Source organism: Neolamprologus brichardi, chromosome 14 (genome assembly GCF_056152115.1).
Source record: "Neolamprologus brichardi isolate AB-2024 chromosome 14, ASM5615211v1, whole genome shotgun sequence".
NCBI classification, from domain to species: Eukaryota; Metazoa; Chordata; class Actinopteri; order Cichliformes; family Cichlidae; genus Neolamprologus; species Neolamprologus brichardi.
The window spans coordinates 37,711,929-37,732,358 of record NC_142117.1 but is presented as its reverse complement, the minus strand read 5'-3'; the positions used below and the strand labels follow the sequence as shown (position 1 = coordinate 37,732,358).

The 20,430-nt window shown below is 39.5% G+C and overlaps 1 protein-coding gene across 1 annotated transcript; it reads right to left on the bottom strand.

Annotated features, from left to right (window-relative positions):
- Positions 1 to 1,824: 1,824 nt before the first annotated feature.
- Positions 1,825 to 18,113, bottom strand: LOC148099669 (NACHT, LRR and PYD domains-containing protein 3-like). Its single transcript, XM_087851762.1, has 15 exons — positions 17,988 to 18,113; positions 17,843 to 17,864; positions 17,659 to 17,745; positions 17,036 to 17,155; positions 16,833 to 16,946; positions 16,419 to 16,497; positions 16,042 to 16,270; positions 11,245 to 13,051; positions 10,306 to 10,479; positions 9,919 to 10,092; positions 6,911 to 7,084; positions 6,531 to 6,698; positions 4,700 to 4,873; positions 3,919 to 3,965; positions 1,825 to 2,408 (listed from the first exon to the last, which is right to left on the bottom strand). The coding sequence occupies exons 1-15, from the start codon at positions 18,010 to 18,012 to the stop codon at positions 1,825 to 1,827; spliced, it is 3,978 nt and encodes a 1,325-aa protein (XP_087707888.1). The 5' UTR covers positions 18,013 to 18,113.
- Positions 18,114 to 20,430: the final 2,317 nt, after the last annotated feature.

Below are 20,430 nucleotides of genomic sequence, written 5' to 3'. Positions count from 1 at the left end.
ATATATCATAGTTAGACATCATTTCCTTTGGAAAGCATTCAGACTTAAATCAGGATCAGAGCAAGAGAACACAAAAAGTTCAGGTACCTGAAAGGTGAGGATAAACTGTTTATTATCCAATTTACTGATAACAGTATCATTATGATCAGCAGATAGACATAAAGAAACGAGAAGGACACATCATTGCATCATTATGAATATATTGATGAGTAATATAATAATATGCTCTACATGTTCTTGTGGTATGGAGAAAAATATTTACCACACAAGCTACATTTTTACTTTCCAGTTCAAAAAAGACCCATTAATTCCAGAAAAGCTTGAGCACACCCCCTATGGAACAGGGAAACCAGAAGCAAGTTTGATTAAATGTGAATTGGCTAAAATGGCTTGTTCCAGACAGAGGATGAACTGAGAGGCTGCAACATAGTGTGAAAAAATATTATTTTAAACTGTATTTTCTGCACTATAAGGCGCACTTAAAATCTTTTAATTTTCTCAAAGATCAACAGTGCTCCTTATGTATGAATTCTGGTTGTGCTTACTGACCTCGAACTGATTTTATGTGCTACACGGCGCTCAAAAATCTGTCAAAAAATATTTTAGTAGACTTTGGTAAGCTATGAAGCCGCACCACTTGATGGATTGTTGGATTGTAACGGTTACCGTAGTCAGGAGCCTCGTGGAGTAATCTGGGTCCTAAACTCTGTCCCAAAGTCAAACAAACACTGCAGCATCACTGAGAGTTAAAAACTGTCTAAATTCTTTCATCTGTAATAAAATGATCAGCGTTGCTGCTTTACCAGGTGTAACAATTAAGTTTAACATCCAGGCATCCATGAAAACAGAATTTATTACATTTAACAGAGTTAGAAGTTAGCAAGAAGTTAGCTCGCCAGTTTACACCTAAACATGATATAGCATGTTCTGACTGAGAGATTTCTGAAAGAATTCAAACGTACAGCTCTGCTATCACTTCCAACATAAATGAAGACAGAAAACTAAACAGCAGTGATGTTTGTAGGGTTACTGAAGTTGGACTAGCTGGTATATAATGATGTGCTACGTGGTGGCTAGCTACACAGCTATGTTAGCATAACATAAACACAGTGAAGCTGGAGGATGAACGCTAACTTTTTTCCACTCGATAAAAGTTAACGTGAGGGTTCCCGATGGTTAGGGACAGGATGCTGTAAACGGACCAAACTTCAGCCAGGAGAACAACTGAGATAATCCATCCACAATACGAGGTTAGACATTAATATACTGCAACTACAAGGGAATAGAGAAGCTGACAGAGAATTCAACATTAATGAATCAATGGTACGTAAGTGGAGGAAGCAAGAAGAATGAGCTGAGTTTTTTTGGACAACAGATGGAAATTAGCCTTTGGCTATAATCTGGTATGTTTACATTCATGTAATTTCTTTTTTTTTTTTACATGTATGTTCATTAACATGCACTGTCCCAAATAAATTTATAACTAAAGAGTAAAGTTTGACTTATCGGACCATTTTGTTTCGCTTAATGCGCCTTATAATCCGATGCACCTTATGGTCCGAAAAATACGGTACTCATGCAAAGCTAGTCTAGTGGAGTCCAAGTATAAAAATATGGAGCTGGATATGAGCAGACTAGATCCTCCTTTAAACCTAAAAATGTGCCAAAAATCTTATTTTGTTGCTTTCACTTAGCCAAGACTCTTGCATGGCTGGTAGTGTTTACATGGCATAATTTACTGGAAATTCTGCTCCCATTTGCCTTAACATATGTACAAAGTTCAATCAATAGATAGATTAAACTACAGTTGTCATAAACAGTTGGTTACTCCCATTCCTGCAGGTCACACAAAGCTGCTGAGCACTTGTGCATTTCAACTGTAAACCAGAACCAAAGTGCAGGGTAGAGGGGCTCAGTGAACTTGCAGAGAAAGGTGTGGAGGTGGATCCGAGTGTCAGAGGAGACATCAAAGAAGGACAGAATGCCAGCTGGCCAGTCCATGTACACTCCAATTCTAAAGCAAGAGCCTTTATTGTTGGGGTGAAATGGTATCTCTTTTTGACTATAATTGTGCCACACGGAGTAATTATCCTTATGGCAGAGTAGTATCCAGGACCTCTCATTTCCCCCAAGCCAGTAGGATTTATCCTCACCTTTCCTCTGGATGCCCTTGTAAGTCACACCTATGGAAACAATCCCTCTCCACATTACCTCCCAGTAACAACGTCCAGTGAGACCTTCTGTACATAGTGCCTGTTCCCAGTTATAAAATATATCTGGAGTTAAAGGCAGGAATTCCCATCTTGACTGTAAAACTGGCTGTTTTGACCCCAACACCGTCTTCTTGTCTGCCTTCAGAGCAAGGTTCTTGTGGACTGTATTATTGTCCAGTGTGAGACAGCAGGCATCTGATTGAAGAAAAGATTAGAAACTGATAAAACAAGGAGCTTTAACAAAATTTAGTTAATCACACTTGCTACAAAAAGCTATTTTTCTAACTGCAGTGATTTTGAGCACAGTGAGCAGCCAACAACATAGACACCGTGGCTGATGATATAGAATCAGCCTATTTTATACAAGAAATATTTCTCTCCTTTCCCAAATGTGGGCTAATAACAGTCTTTTGAGGTCATTAGTTGTAATTAGAATGACCCAACTGCTGCATTTTGTTCTGTTTAATATCCAACTTGTTTGTTGTGAGTCTTGCAGAGGGCTGAGTTCACTAACTTAAGTTTTCAATGATTTTTATCTTGAGGATAACAACTGTAGCGCTAGCAAGCCAAATTAGCCTGATTACTAGCAGCAGGTTAAAAAAAAAAGCTGATGCACAACATGCACAGCTCATGTTTCTCTGTATTTTGCAGGTATGGAGATATTTTTGTGTTCTGGAAATGTGAGTTTTGTTATTTGCTTTTGTGCTGTTAAATTAGCACTTGCTAATATGATTTTAGTGAATTTGAGATTAAGGGTTGAATTGTGAATTTTTGTTACATTTGTTATATTTTAAAGCACCAAAACCTTCAATCCAGGTTGTCAATTTTTTGTTTTACTGCTTAACTTTTTATTTATTAATTTTCTCAGTTGGGTTTTTGGTGATGTTTTTAGTGATACATTACTTTATGTTATTTATTTAGCACTTTTGTTGACCATTGAAAGTTTGACTTGATAATTTAAATGATTACTTTTTTGCATTACATTACTGTATGTGCTCTAAAGTTTAAAATGAGAGGCACAGCACAAAATTTTGGTTGGAGAGTGACGAAACCTGCAGCTTCAGAATCTGTGAGATTGTTGGCTTTCAGCACCAACGGTGTGGCCGCATACGTGCCATCAGGTGAACAAGTCATGCTTTGTGTTTACATCGTTTTCCTTTTACCTGCTCTTTCATTGTTACCGTTCTAGCTGTTTGGTGGTTGTTGAAATAATTTTGTGAACTTTAAGCTGAGATTCTGGTGTTTCTGGCAAAATACATTTATATTTAAAAATTGATTTCTGGATTTAATGAATCGATATCACGTTATTCTAACTAAAATCAATTTAAATCAGGACATCGATTTTTCTAAAGGCACCCTTAGATAGAACATGTTTTACTGACTACGTTCCTCTGTAATCCCATCATCATGGCGAATGAGGGTGCTGTCTGGGTTACTTTCTACAGTAAAAGCTAACATGTAAGCAGTTAAACCGTTGGCTGTAACTTACAAGCTTAGCTTCATCAAATCAAGGCAGCTTTGTTTTCATGACACTGATGCTCAGGTATAAAGTATGCACATTTGTACAATATGCCTATTCTCTCAGTCATTACCAACAACATGCTTGTAACAATATATTACAAAGATAAGGTTTGACAAAATAATGACACTTTCTGAGCAGGAAACTTTCCAATTAAAAAAAAGTTTTCACTAATTAATTACTTACACTTTCTAAGATCTGTTTTTAACCTCTGTGCTCCATTGTGGTCCAGCCTGAAATAAAAAGTAAACAATATCAGACCAACATGCTTCCATCCATCCATTCTCTTCCACTTATCCCTATCAGGGTCATGTGGGGGTTTTAGTCTGTCCCATATGGAAAAGGAATCTGACGCAGGGCCAACACAGAGAGACAGACAACCATTCGCGCTCACATTCGCATCTATGGGCGATTTAGAGTTACCAATTAATCAAACCCTAATAATTGCATGTCTTTGGACTGTGGGAGAGAGTCACACAATCCAAAGAGTACCCAAACAGAACCCACACAGACATAGAGAGAACATGCAAACACAGAAAGGGACTGGCCAATGGTGGAGTCAAACCCAGGACCTTCTTGCTGTGAGGCAACAGTGCTTTTCTAAGCCACAAGCAACTACAGAAACAAGCTGTTAGCAAATAAATGCAGTATTCATTAATCAACAGCGTTAAATCTAAAGGAATATAAATTAGCATCAGGTTGATCATCAAAACAACTAACAGATAAAACTGGTTATCATGGATGCACCACTGCTTCAACATATGAAAAATGCAAATTTTCATTTCATTAATAAGCACAATGAACCATAAAGACATAACTATTTTCGACTGGTGGGAATGGCAGCCTCAGTGTTTTTCAATTTTTCTTCTATGGGATGAACCATGAATTTGTCTGGTTTCACAGTTATCAAAAATTCTTTCCTGGTGCTTCTTTATATATCTCTGGATTAAAGCAAGGCTCTCCATACCTGAGTGTTTCCAGTCTGCATTGGGGATCCTCCAGTTTAGCAGTAAGAAGCATTGCGCCAAAGTCACCAAGATGATTGTAGTTCATGTCCAGTTCTTGCAGATGGATGGGGTTGGATGTCAGGGCTGAGGCCAAAGAAGGACATCCTTTTTCTGTTATCTGACAGCCCGACAGACTGTAAACGCACACACAAAGGGAAAATGTCATGTTATATTTGGCAAAAAGGACACAAAAAAGGCCCCAACATGTAGCACTGATTTCCCATAATTGCCTACTGTTTAGATGTCTGAATTCCTGATTTTCTTTATCTCCTATGCCTTACTTTTACGGTGCATTCCAATTGTCTGTTTTGGTTAGCAAGGTTCCTAACTGATAGACGTCACCCAGAAGTATCTGGATGGCAGCTGTTCCAATTTTTCCAAATACTAATTAAAGGAGCTTCATTGCTTCCTTCAGCATAGTATATACTGGGACCAGCCTTTATGAAAAGGGACTGACCATCCAACCATTTATGAAAAAAATCAAGATAATAAACAAAGTGGTGCAGGTCATGTGCATGTTAATTGTAACCACTTTTTCATTTCATAAGCTGCTGATATAGTTTTAACAACACAGCTGAACTCTGAACACTTCTGGAATAAAAACTACTTCTCATCGAGTTGTTGCCTGGCGTGAATAGAAAAGATTTTTACAACTCTAGACCACGATACCCTGCCCAGGACAGTGTTACTGTGACAGGGGCCTAGGTCTCAGGCCACTTCGTCCAACTTATTCCAAAATGATCAGTTTTGCAATTATGCCATCAGATCTATGGCTGTTTGTCTTGGACACTCAGGTGAAGGGAAGATCTGAATTATAGCATTCACCAGCTGGTGGTAATCATTTGATAGGGATCGGGTGGCAGGGGAAGACGCTCAGTAGGCTTGGCACTTGGCAGAGGACATGGTTATGGAGATCTTTAATTTCTACCTCAGGTAGAACTTTGACAGCATTCCAGTGGAGCCTGGGGATGCTGAGCTCAAATGAACTATGTTCCATATCTTCTCTGCAGAGAGATCTTGCCATAAGAGGCTGTATGGTGGTTGGTGCGTGTTACAGCAATCACCAAACTAAATTATCCAACTTTACAGTAAAAATGAACATGTTGAAACCCTGGTACAAAAACAAAGAAGCAAACAAAAAATACTGTACAAGGAGTACATTTTTTTCACTTGGAATACTGATAAGGGTTCATGTTAGGGGTGTGGCTAAATTACCTGCCACCTGCCAAAATAAATAAATAAAATACAGTTATGGTGGAGCCTTCAAAATACTGAGTTGAAAACAGCTATGTACATTTTTATATAAAGTCAGTATTTGTAAATGCAAAGTTCTAAATTTCTCAGATTAAACACTGAAAAAATTATAATTTTTGCTTTGATTGAAGTACTATAAACTTTAGTAGATCCCAGATAGTAAATTGTTTTCTTGTTACAGAATGTTATAGCCACCACCATTAATGAGGAAAGTGTCATGGTACTGTATTCAGCCAGGCTTTACTTTCAGTCGGGTGTCAGTGGAAATGAAGGTCAGATCTGGTACTCTGTTGGTTTGGGAGTAAGTCAAGTACCTAAGTGAATACATTCAAGTTATTCAAGTTTATAGATTTAAGAGTAAGACTGACAGACTACTATAGAATGAGGTGGATGAGTACCACGTCAATACTGATGAAGACAGAGATTTTGAAGACCCAGTTCAGGCAATCCACCAGTTTCAGCCAGCTAAAAACAAACAAACAAAAAAAAGTCTAATACTAAGAACACAGCCAAGGTGTTCAGTTGAAGAGATCTGACCTGAGTGCCTTCAGTTTACAGTAAGGATTTCGTAGTCCAGCAGAGAGCATCACCACTCCTGAATCCAGCAGGTCATTGCTACTTAAATCAAGAACTGTCAGATGACAGACTCTGAGAGCTGAAGCCAGATATCCACAGCTTTTCTCTGACAGACCACAGTAGCTAAGGCTGAAAAAAAGCACATTTGATATATTATTGTGAGTCTTTGCCTTAAAATACAAAGTGTTTTAAGGTACTGCTGTTGTGATTAGGCACTATATAAACTGAATTCAACTGAACTGAGAATTCTAACAGATAATATTGAACAAATGAAAACTGGAGACATTACAAATGAGAGAGCAATCAATAGGCCTATGCAATATTGCAGTTACCCCACTGACCTGAGAGTTTTTAGTCCACAGTATGGACTCTGTAAGCCAACACAGAGCTGCTTGACTCCTGAATCTTGCAGACAGTTGAAACTCATGTCCAGCTCTGTCAGCCTGGAGGACTGGAAGTTGAGCACTGAAGTCAAAATGCCACAGCTTACTGTTGATAGATCACAGGCAACCAACCTGAATGTTTAAAAGAGAAGGAAGAAACCCCCCCAATATTATATATGTTAATATAAAATCATTTTCCTTTCAGCTGCTCCATTCAAAGGTCACCACAGCAGATAAGCTCCATCTACCTCACCTCATCCCAACATGATCCCCTGTCATACCATCCCTCTGCATGTTCTCCTTTGCTACAACCATGAATTTCACTGTGGTCTTCATCTTTTCCTCTTTCCTTCCTCTTTTTTCCCCACTATATCCACTATCCCTCCTCTGTACATGTCCAAACCATCTCTCTCATGGCTCCAAGTTTAAGTGTCACTGTGATATATTCATTTTCATTAGTGTTCTGTCAGGACAAGCAAAGCAAGCAATACTTACTCCTACTCCATTTCTCCTCCCATCTACACCATGGCACAACAACTCCTGGCCCTGCTTCCCTTCCCTCCTGCACACATAATAAATTATGCCGGATGCCCTTCCTGGCACAAGCCTCCCCATTAATCAGAGTAGTCTGTTATAGTCTTATCTCTATGTTTAGGTTGTGAGTGCCTATTTTATTTTGGTAGCTGTTTGTCCATGTCGTGTTGCCAGTTCCCCTATTCCCCAGTCTTGTTACCTTTAATTAGTTTCAGGTGTTCCTTGTTCCCAACCTGTTTCCCTAAGTGTCTCCTAGTATAGATTTTCTGTGTTTTCCATTTATCCTTTAATGCTGTTGTCCTTGCCTTCCTGTTTCCCCATGTGTGTTGCTTTGCCTGGAGATTTTTATTTTGTATCTTGGACTGGTAAATGAACTGATTCTTATATAGCACTTTTCTACTCAAAGCACTGTATACAACATGCCTCATTCACCCCAGCACTTCTAAACTCAAGTACAAACTAATAAACATTCACACTCCGATGAACACATCAGAGAGCAACTTGGGGTTAGTATCTTGCCCAAGGATATTTGGCATGCAGACTAGGGAAGCCAAGGATCGAACCACCAACCTTCTAATCAGTAGCTGATCTGCTCTACCACCTGAGCCACAGCCACCGGTCTCTAGTATCTTGGACATTGTTTAATTTCTTTCTTTTTTTCAGCCAAAACAAGTGGTTCACTTATGGTTTTGTACTTGGTCTTAGCTTCCAGGAATTGAGACCATAAACTCTTCACAAAGTGTTCGCTGAAGCGAGAAAGTGAGCAGTGGGAGCATTTTCTGTTTTCTATAGTTCTTAATATATCTACTTCCCCTCCAGCATGTTTTGAGCCCCTTTGAGAACATTTGCTACCACTGCTACGCAGACGATATCCAGTTATTCATTTCTTTTAAGTCTCAAGATGTTTCTAAGCTACAGATTTTTAATGAGTGCTTAGATTCCAGGAAAGACTGAAGTCCTTGTATGCCCCTGATAGACATGTACCTAAGATAATGAATGCTTTTGGTCCCCTTGCAACATTTGTGAAATTGTCTATCAGGAACCTAGGGGTAATCTTTGACCTCACTTGGATGTTCATGTCAAATCTTTGGTTCAGTCCTGATTTTATCACTTAAGAAACATTTCTAAACTAAGCCCTATTGTATCTCACACTGAACTGGAGATTATCATTCATGCTTTCATTTTATCAAGACTGGACTACTGTAATTCACTGTTTACATGTTTAAACAAAAACTCCTTGGAGCATCTACAGATTGTTCAAAATGCCGCAGCAAGACTTGTGACCAAAACATCTAAGTATTTACATCTGACACCGTTGCTAATACAGCTGCAGTGGCTCCCCATTGAGTTTAGAGTCCACTTCAAGATTCTGGTACTGACTTATAGAGCTCTTCATGATCAAGCACCTGTCTACATCATTGAACTTCTACAGCCTCATGTTCCTAGCAGGTCTCTTAGGTCATGTAATCATGGTCTACTTGTCATTCATCATACAAGGCTGAGAACTAAGGGAGACTGTGGAACTCTCTCCCACTGAGCTTAAGATCTCTGGACTCAGTAGCTTCTAAACAACTAAAAACACGTCTTTTTAGAATTGCATTTTGTTAACTGTTGTCTGTTTTGTTTTATACTTTGTTATCCCTGTGTGAAGCACTTTGTGATCTTTTATCTTTAAAGGTGCCATATAAATAAAGTTTTACTTACTTTTTTTAAACTTACTTTCTCAGACTTCTTTTTTTTATATATCAGAGAAGTTGCTCCCTGCTGGCTGTTTAAAAGAATTAAACATTTATCATGCTGGTATTTTCTTAATAATGTTTTCTTAACTATCTACTAGTCTAAACAGTCTTGGCAGATGGCCCTGACCACCACCCAATCCACAGTGCAACAAACCACTATACCATATCTTGGGAATATGGCTAAGAACTTTGGTTGATCGCAGACAAATTAGCTTTCTCCCTAGCGTTTCTGGGCTCTCCCTTATATACAGGATGTGAAGCTTGGTCATTCAGGTTGAGTTCAGAGGACAGCCTAGAGTCTTCTAAACTGAAAGAAGACAGTTGAGGGGGAGCATGGAAGGAAACCCTGGGGCAGACCCAGAACACACTAGGGAGATTATGTTTCTTGGCTGGCTTGAGCTGAAGGAGGTGAGCTCTGGGTATCTCTGCTTATTCTGTTGTGTCTATGACAGATGCATGGATATTTTTTCATTATGCTGAAACAATGGGCAGAGTTACATGTTCATAATTTAATTTTCTCAAGTAATGCCCACTGTCAAGCTGCAGGAATATAGGTATGTATTTCCCAATGATGGCATATGCCTTTTAACATATTTTTGTATTTATGGCTGTGGCATGAACTACCATATTCATGATACCCTTTCTTTATAACCTAGACAGTAATATGACTAAAACTTTCTTCATCAATCTAACCTGAGAACTTCGAGTTTACACTGTAGACTGCCCAAGCCAACAGAAAGCAGCTTCACTCCAGAATCCTCCAGCTTGTTATAATTCAGGGACAGGTTTATCAGACTGGAGGACTGGGTGCTGAGGACTGATGAGAGATCCTCGCAGCATGCCTCTGTGAGACTGGTTTGTTCCAACCTAAATGTTAAAAGAAACACATTTGTTTTTATTTCAGACATTTAATAAGTTTATCCGAGATCTTTAGTGCCTTAATAAACTACATGTAGGTTGTAAACAGTTTTAAAACACCAAAATTAGAACTGCATAGAGTGCAAATTCATAACAAATGTATGTCTACACATAACACAAATCTTACAAGAAACACATAAGCACATGCAAACTTTATCAAACCTGAGAGTTTTCACTTGACAGTTTGGACTCCGCAGTCCAGCACAGAGTGAAATCACTCCTGGATCTTGCAGGTTGTTGTTACTCAGGTTTAGCTTAGTCAAATTACATGACTGGGAGTTAAAAACTGTTGCCAAAAATGAACAGCTTTTCTCTGTCAGCTTACAGCCGCTCAGCCTGAAATAAGTACCAGTGGGGAAAAGACAGAAGTCATATAAGTAGATTCAAGTTTTATTTTGTCATTCATTAAAAAAAACAAAAAACAAAACTCCCCTCTTGCCCCTGCGGGGGCGGTCTTTATCCTTCAAACTCAGGCCCTCTACCAGAGGCCCAGGAGCTTGAGGGTCCTGTGCAGTATCTTAGTTGTTCCTAGGACTACGTTCTTCTGGACAGAGATCTCAGATGTTGTTTCTGGGATCTGCTGGAGCCACTCGCCTTGCTTGGGGGTCATTGCACCAAGTGGCTGGCATCCAGAAATCCTACCAGTGGCTGGACAAAGCTAGACTGAAAGACAGCACAGAGGCACTAATCATGGCAGCACAGGAACAAGCTCTAAGTACAAGATCCATAGAGGCTGGAGTCTACCACACCAGGCAAGACCCCAGGTGCAGGCTGTGTAAAGATGCCCCTGAGACAATCCAGCACATAACAGTAGGGCGCAAGATGCTAGCAGGCAGGGCATGCATGCCATAACTAATGGTGACGGCGTTCTATGTATGCCAATGGTGCAATGACCCCCAAGATAGCCGAGTGGCTCCAGCAGATCCCAGGAACAACATTCCAGATCTCTGTCCAGAAAAGAGCAGTCCTAGGAACAGCTAAGATACTGCGCAGGACCCTCAAGCTCCCAGGCCTCTGGCAGAGGACCCAAGCTTGAAGGACAAAGACTGCTCCGCAGGGGTGAGAGGGGAATTTTTTATGTTATATATAAGATCAACCTACAGAGCTGTGCTGGAGGTTTTGACCACTGGCAGCAGCCTTTGAAGAGCTTCCTCTGATGCAGAGTATTTCTTTAGGTCAAACACATCCAAATCTTCTTCTGATGACAGTAAGATGAAGATCAGTGCTGACCAATGAGCACGTGATAGTTGGTTTGAGGAGAGACTTCTTGACCTCAGTGATTGCTGAATTTCTTCCACTAGAGAACTGTCATTCAGTTCATTCAGACAGTGGAACAGATTGATGCTTCTCTCTGGAGAGATTTTTTTTCTGATTATTTTCTTGATGTACTGATTTGTTTTCTGGTTCACTTTTGAGCAACTTCCTTGCTGTGCTGGCATAGCAGAGCCTGCTAGGAGTGCCTGGTTGGTTTCCAGCGAAAGACCCAAGAGGAAGCGGAGGAAGAGATCTAGATGTCCATTCGGACTCTCCAAGGCTTTGTCCACAGCACTCTGGTAAAACTTTGCATATGTGTTGTCCTTGTTAAATAGTCCAGACCATTTGGATTTAGACTGTACATCAGACAGCAGATTGACCCCAGAATTGATGAAGGTCAGATGGACGTGAAGAGCAGCCAGAAACTCCTGAACGCTCAGATGGACGAAGCAGAACACCTTTTCCTGATACAGTCCTCTTTCCTCTTTGAAGATCTGTGTGAAAACTCCTGAGTACACCGAGGCTGCTCTGATATCGATGCCACACTCTGTCAGGTCTGATTCATAGAAGATCAGGTTTCCTTTCTGAAGCTGCTCAAAAGCCAGTTTTCCCAGAGACTCTGTCATTCTTATGGTTTCTGGACTCCAGTGTGGATCTGTCTCAGCTCCTCCATCATACTTTATGTTCTTTAGTTTTGCCTGAACTACCAAGAAGTGGATGTACATCTCAGTCAGGGTCTTGGGCAGCTGTCCTCCCTCTCTGGTTATCAGCACATCTTCCAGAACCGTAGCAGTGATCCAACAGAAGACTGGGATGTGGCACATGATGTGGAGGCTTCGTGATCTCTTGATGTTTTGGAGGACAATACTGCCCTGCATTTTATCTTTAAATCTCTTTTGAAAGTATGCTTCCTTCTGTGAATTAGTAAATCCTCTGACCTCTGTCAGCATGTGGACACATTCAGCAGGTATCTGATTGGCTGCTGCAGGTCGTGTGGTTATCCAGAGGCGAGCAGAGGGAAGGAGTTTACCACTGATAAGGTTTGTCAGCAGCACATCCAGTGAAGTTGACTTTGTTACATCACTCAATGTTTTATTGTGTTTGAAGTCCAGAGGAAGGCGGCACTCATCCAGACCATCAAAGATGAACACAACTTGGGGCTTGTCATAGTTGTAGGTTTCTCCTTTTGTTTCAGAAAAGAAGTGATGAAGAAGTTTCCTCAAGCTGAACTTTTTCTCTTTCAGCACATTCAGCTCCCTAAAAGTAAATGGAAATATAAACTGAATGTCCTGATTGGATTTTTTTTCAGCCCAGTCAAGAGTGTATTTCTGTGTTAAGACTGTTTTCCCAATGCCTGCCACTCCCTTCGTCAGCACGATTCTGATTGGTTTATCTCTTGTAGGTGAGAGTTTAAAGATGTCTTCACATCTGATTGTTGTTTCCATTTTGTCTCTTTTCCTAAATACTGCTTCAATTTGTCTGATCTCATGTTCATTATTAATCTTTCCAGTCTCTCCCTCTGTGATGTAGAGCTCTGTGTAGATCTCATTGAGGAGCGTTGGATTTCCAGCTTTAGCAACTCCCTCAAACACAACCTGGAACTTCTTCTTGAGATTACATTTGAGTTTCCGCTGGCAGTTGATGGTGTAGGTTTCTGAATCAACAATCAACAGAAATAATAATGAGTGTTTTTGCCAAATTTGTACAAACCCATTTTTTAAAAAATTGAATGTCAAGTAAAATGTAAATCAGAACAGAATGTAAAGGTGAATTAGCAAGTCATTTAAATACAAGAACACATGTTTAACCCATAAGGACAAACGGGGACAGAGGTGTCACTGGGGGTTCTTATGGGAAAATGAGGTAAGTTTCTGTTAAAGTTTCAGAATTTAATCCCCCATAGTTTTCCTGACTGTAAAAATGGGTCTGGGCTTTTATTTGTTAATATGATTTTGAATTGCTTAAATTGTCTGATCTGCATTACAGCCATCATTTATATTCATTATATATTTGTGCACAAGGCATGGATAACTAACACCATAAATACTTAAGGATTTATAGTAAATCTAGTGCTATCCAGACTTTTCCGTAAATTGTGGTTATTTAAGCAAGATAATGACATTTTGCATTTATTCCAACTGCATGGATCCATAGTAAAATACTCTAAAATACTTCATATAAACATGTAAACAATATTCAAGTCAGTGTTTATGCTTGACATTTCATTATGCAAGTTATAAAAGTTATTAAAAGCCTAGAAGAGGTAGAAGAACATTTCTCCAACTCCAACCCCCAATGCATGTGGCAAGGACTCCAGACCATTAAAGACTACAGGACCACCAAACACTCCTGCGCATCCTCTGATGTCTCCTTCCTCAACAAGCTCAACAACTTTTATGCTCGTTTTGAGCGAGGGAATCCTACAACTACAACCAAAGCAGATGTGACGCCGGACCACCACCCACTGACTCTTTCCCCCACCGATGTACGAGCGGTGCTGAGCAGGATTAATGTCCAAAAGGCTTCAGGTCCTGATGGCATCCCCGGGCGTGTTCTCAGAGCGTGTTCTGGGGAGCTTGCAGGAGTGCTGACAGACATATTCAACCTGTCCTTGGCCCACGCTGTGGTACCAGTCTGCTTCAAATCCACCTCCATCGTCCCGATACCCAAAACTCCAACCCATCAAGCCTCAACGACTACCGTCCAGTAGCACTCACCCCCATCATCACAAAGTGCTTAGAGCAGCTGGTCCTGGCACACTTCAAATCCTGTCTCCCCCCCCCCACCCTGGACCCCCACCAATTTGCATACCGTCAGAACAGGAGCACAGAGGGTGCAGTCTCCATCACGCTGCACTCTGTCCTCTCACACCTGGACAAATGGTAAATGGTAAATGGCCTGTATTTATATAGCGCTTTTTTACTAGTCCCTAAGGACCCCAAAGCGCTTTACACAACCAGTCATCCACCCATTCACGCACACATCCACACACTGGTGATGGCAGCTACATTGTAGCCACAGCCACCCTGGGGCGCACTGACAGAGGCGAGGCTGCCGAACACTGCCACAACAGTTCATGCCACAACAACAACACCTACGCCAGAATGCTGTTTATAGACTTCAGTTCAGCATTCAATACAATCCTCCCCTCACAACTCATCAGGAAACTGACAGACCTAGGCATCAGTTCCCTCATGTGCAAATGGTTACTGGACTTCCTGTCCAACCGGCCCCAACATGTCCGGCTGGATAACCGCTGATCATCTACAATCACAATGAACACAGGTGTACCACAAGGCTGTGTGATGAGCCCTTTCCTCTACTCCCTCTTCACCCATGACTGCAGACCTACTGATGGTTCCAACACCATCATTAAGTTTGCAGATGACACCACGGTGACACCACCGCCTACAGAGAGGAGGTGGATCGTCTGGCTAAGTGGTGCGACACAAACAACCTGCTGCTCAACACCAAGAAGACCAAGGAGCTTATCGTGGACTACAGGAGGAATGCTGACCCACATCCACCCATCTACATTAAAAGGATGGCTGTGGAGCGTGTGAGCAGCTTCAAGTTCCTGGGAGTCCACATCTCCGAGGATCTCATCTGGACGACCAACTGATCCAAGCTGGTCAAGAAGGCTCACCAGTGCCTCTTCTTCCTGAAGACTCTGAGGAAGAACCACCTGTCCTCATACATCCTGGTGAACTTCTATCGCTGCACCATCAAGAGTATCCTGACCAACTGTATAACAGTCTGGTACGGGAACTGCTCTGCTTCAGACCGGAAGGCGTTGCAGAGGGTCGTGAAAACACTTCTTGCCATAAATGACATCTACAGGAAGCGGTGTTTGAAAAGGGCTGGGAAAATCATCAAAGACCCCAGTCACCCATCACATAGACTCTTCACCCTCCTGCCCTCTGGGAGGCGCTACAGGAGCCTCTGGACTAAGACCACCAGGTACCAGAACAGCTTCTTCCCCACAGCTGTCAGACTCCTGAACTCCTGACATCTGACCCACATTAAACTCATGGACTGAACATACACACAACCACTAGCACTTTATATAGCCTCTGTAAAAAGTAGCTACATATTTCATTTATCTTAACGGCACTACTGTATAATTCTGTATAAACAATCATTCTGTACAATATGATAATTATAATTCTACAACTGTTTACAACTGTTTATAACTTGCATATTTCTGTATAGTTTCATATTTATATCCTGTTCATAGCCTGTACAAAGCTTGTATACCCACTACAGCCTGTACATACTTATAGCATATTCATAACATACCTTCATACCGTATACATTGTAACATACCCATAATAGACCCATTTTTTCCCCTTATACCTATAACAGACCCATTTCTGTAATATATCTATATACGTATATTATTGCTCATATATATTTTGTAATATATCTATATCATGGCTAAAGCACTTCTGGATGGATGCAAACTGGATTTCGTTGCCTTGTACTTGTGACATGTGCCATGACAATAAAGTGGAATTCTATTCTATTCTATTCTATTCTATTTTAACAAAAAATATGTGCTTGTCAGAATACTAGTCTGGATGGTATCATTAGTATAATCTTTTGATATTTTTTCTCAACAACTGTTTCTCAGCGTTGTCTTACTGCTCTGAAGTGACTCAGCTAGTTCCTCCTGATTCATTCTTCTCAGAAAATGCAGCGTGATTTCAAGAAAAGCTGTTCTGCTGCTTCTCAACTGTTTTTTTTTCTTAATGTCTCCCATTTCCTCAACCTCACTCCCAGTCTCTAAATATTCAGAGTCATCTTGGCTCAAAATCCCCTGGATCCTCTTCAGTTCAGTCTTCACAAATCCTGCTATATTCTCCTCAAGTAACTGTATCGGAATGAACAGATAAGAATAGAACCACAATCAGTTGTATGACTTGTGAACACTAGTCTGAATAGCACTGCATGGATCATGAGAATGCAAGATATTTTTAATTGATTTTAAAAGTGGTAAAAGGTTTTCAACAATCACATACTATAAATATGGAGTCCATATCCTTTGGAGTTTTATGACCACATGAAAAACTGTCAGATTCACACTTGTCCCCAAGATCTCTGCAAAGAAAAATATTATCCATAATGTGTTGTTATAGATTATACACACACTGCCTACAGAAATTAAGCATTAAGTCATGCTTGCACTGATTATATTTCAAAGACCCCATCACAGATCTCATCATCTTAACGACTATCACCTGCATGCATAGAGACAATTCTAAAAAGGCTAACAAAGCTAGTGAAACTGACAAAAGTGTGAAGAGAGAAGAGGAATTTAAAAAATAAAGATGGAAGCGACAGAAAATCACACTTTTCAATGTTCCCATGGCTTCTCTAATAACTATTAAACCAACCAAATCTAATCTTTTTTTTTTCAGTAAGTCAAGTCTTACATTTTTTCTGAACCAGACTGTCCATCTTTGAATCTAAGAGGTTCAGACTTTGACCAGTTGCTCTTCATGGACACAGAGCTGGGATCAGAGCAGTTTGCTTTCTCCTGATGACTACTGAGATCAAAAGAAAGAGCATCAGAAACTCAAAAAAATAAAAATCTAACTGTGCAAACTTTAACACTTATATCTCAACAACATCTCACGTCTTTCCTGAAGAAGATTGTCCATCTTTGAATCTAAGAGGTTCAGACTTTGACCAGTTGCTCTTCATGGAAACACAACTGGGTTGAGGTTGAGGAGACTTTGGACTCTCCTGATAGACCCTGAAATAATAAAAGAGAATGAATTAAAAGGATAGGATGTCAGTTGTTAGTCTGAGTAGACTTATCTGTGAAAGTGGTCCAGTATGTTTTCAAGGAATAGACCAAAATTGAATTAATTGAATTAGGGTAACAGAACAGAAAATCATCCTATGGTATGTTTTTATTTATTTATTTTTATTAAATTATTTTTTGGGGAAGCATTTTAGCCTTTATTTGATATAAGAGCAGACAGACAGAAAAGTGACGACAGAGAGAAGGGGAGGACATGCAGCAAAGGACTATGTGAGATGTTATTGCATGCGCACCGACTGAGCTAAACTGACTCCCAAGAATTTCTCCTAAAGGGTGTACTGCCAAATACACTTGCATGGCTTTTCAGGCATAAGGAGTTCTGTAAAAACCTCTGAATGTCACGGATGAGCAGACTTGGGAAACAGTCAGTAAAACAACAATGAGCCTTGGTGCAGCCTCAACAACAGAAAGCATAACTTTTCAGTCTTTACTTTTCATCTGCAGAGTTTTGTCCATCTTTAGGATGACTCTTTTCTGTGCAGCGAAATTCACCAACCTCAGGTCTCTGCTGCTGCAAACTATAAGCAGAGCAAGAATATATATATTTTTTGTAGTTGTTTTCAATTTCATATGATGAGAAACGATGCAAACAGATGTTACTGTGATTTAAACTACCTTTTCCTGTTGGAGCATGCACCTAACATTAAAAAAAAGAAGTGAGAGAGTGAGTTGCTGCAAAATCAACACTGAAGCTGAAGATTGTCTTTAAAATGACAACAAATTATACAAGAAAAATAAATATTTAATAATTAGGACTTACTTGGGTTATTCCTTTCAGGATCCATCACACCAGCAGATCATTGTATCCTACACACAGCTGCTTCAAAAGTGACTTTTACGATGATCTGACTGAATTATTAAAAGTTTATTAACACAGATAATAAAAAGTTAGATCCATAATTGCCAAAAACATAAAGCAGGAGAGACACTTCTCAGACAGCTCTCTTTCCTCCAAGCTGCTATCAAACTGTAACTTCATGAAACCAGTTCAGCAAGTGCAAGTTGGGGCAAAGAACTGTGGCGTTCAGAGGTTGACTCGAATGTAGCAAAAGAAAGAAAAAACTAGCAAGGTATAGAGTAGGTGTTTGGCTATATTGTTCATAATCTTCAGATACCAGAGAAAAAGAATTACTCAAAGTAATAATCATTAATAAGTTACAAACTATTGAAATGACTGGATGGTCCTGAATTGGTCGTTTTGGCTTTATAGGAATAAGATTGTTTTAAATACAAGAAGAACAATAGTGCACACATATTGTTTTCTTTTCTTTGAAGCAAATTGGAATCAAATAAGTCCTTTGAGAAAATTATGTTTCTTTACAGCCTAGTTTTGAAAATGATGTAATCTGTTCTAATTAACCTCCAGTGGTAACAATATGCAGACATGGCTACATCACTACAAGTCTAAGCTGCCCTCTGATGGCAGCAGAGTGGAACTAAAGTGATGTGCAGGCATGTCTTTAGCTCTGTGTTTTGAATAGACCCAGAAGTGGTAAAAGAATTGTTTAGTAAAGGGCAACCGTATTCAGGCATCAGTTTTTCACTAGGTGAAGTAACACCTGAAACACTACTGTCTCTGTCTGATCAACCGACAATCATAATGCAATCTTATATTTGTTAATGTGTTCAAATGCAAATTTAGTTGACCCAGTGTTTAAAATAAATTGCTAAATAATGTGTTAAATGTCTAATCTTTACATCAAAAAATACATATTTGGATTCCTTGATTAGAACTGTATTCTTTTTACAACCAGGACAGGAGAGGGAAGAAGCAGAGAGAGGAAATGAGATGAAAGGTACAGTAGATTAATTGGACACTAAAAGAGCAGGAAAAGTGAAGAACACGTGAGCATCCAAAACACCAGACAGAGGTAATGCATTTTAAAAGGAGTCATAATTGCACAACAGAAGCAGAATCTATGAGACCAGAGCTGAAAAAAAACCCTGAACAATGTCAACATAAAATCTCACATGACTGCTTCATCAGCAATGTGATTTTAATACTTAAAGTAAAAAGTAGCTGTATAGGTAGTGCATAGAATCTGAAATGTTCTATTCATTTTATTATCAAATGTAGTGAATAACTTTTAAAAGGTGCTGTTAGTGAGCAAAAATCCAAAAGATTTCAGGGCTGGGCTAATTTCCCAATGTTTCAAGTCCCTAGCAACAGCCCTGACGTGTATGCACAAACACATACATCTTATGTTGAATGTTGATTTTGACTTTAGTTATCTATAGTCTGTGTTTCTGTTCCACACAGACACTCTGCTTCAACTCTATAAATCAGGAATGTCAAAGTCATTTTACATATAGAACACTTTGATATTAAGTGGGTCCACCAAGTGAATTTTGAGTATAAAGAAATTTTACTACACCTTTAATCCCTGAGATATCTTAATATAAGATAAAGAAGTGTAATTTCATTAGTACATCTATGTTTTTCTGTGTAAAATTACAGAAAAAGTTCTGGTAGCTCAGTGCCCAGGCTGTCCTATATTTAAACAACCTTAAATTTTTGTTGATTGATGAAAATTTCTCCTTTTACATGAATTTTTACAGTAGACGGTAAAAGACAATAACTTTTCTGCGATTTAATTTTTTATCTTTTACTTAACGACTTTGGTGTAGTGTGAATGACTGTGGGGGAGGTATTTGTTAGCTGTGCAATCTGAAATCCCTTCATCTGACAATGGAGTCCAAATGAGAAGAGGCCGGACACATGGAGGAAAACAGATGGAAGTATGTGATTTGACAAAAACTATAAGTTTTTATTTCTGGAATATAAAAATCTAACACTAACAGTCAAGACGTTCAGTGTCAAATAAAAAAATTAACGTGGGACAAAACATTTACGTTTATGAACTCAGTATTTCCAACTACTTGTACCTGGATGAATCCTGCATAGCTGATGTAGTTTTAATGCATATGTTCCCATCTTTAAATACTTTGCATTCCTAAACTGGCTTTGTCACTGAAGCTGGTTGTGAAAATATCAGAATCATGTCTTTATATATATGCACCGTATTTAAACCTTTCAGAAAGTTCAGCTTTTCCTGAATTTAACATTCAAATGGTAGTGATGTGTTGATCGCGACCGAAACGGCTCTTAGAGCGTTTGTGTTTGTGAGTGTTTGTGTATAAATAGAATAGAATAGAATAGAATTCAACTTTATTGTCATTGCACATGCACAGGTACAGGGCAA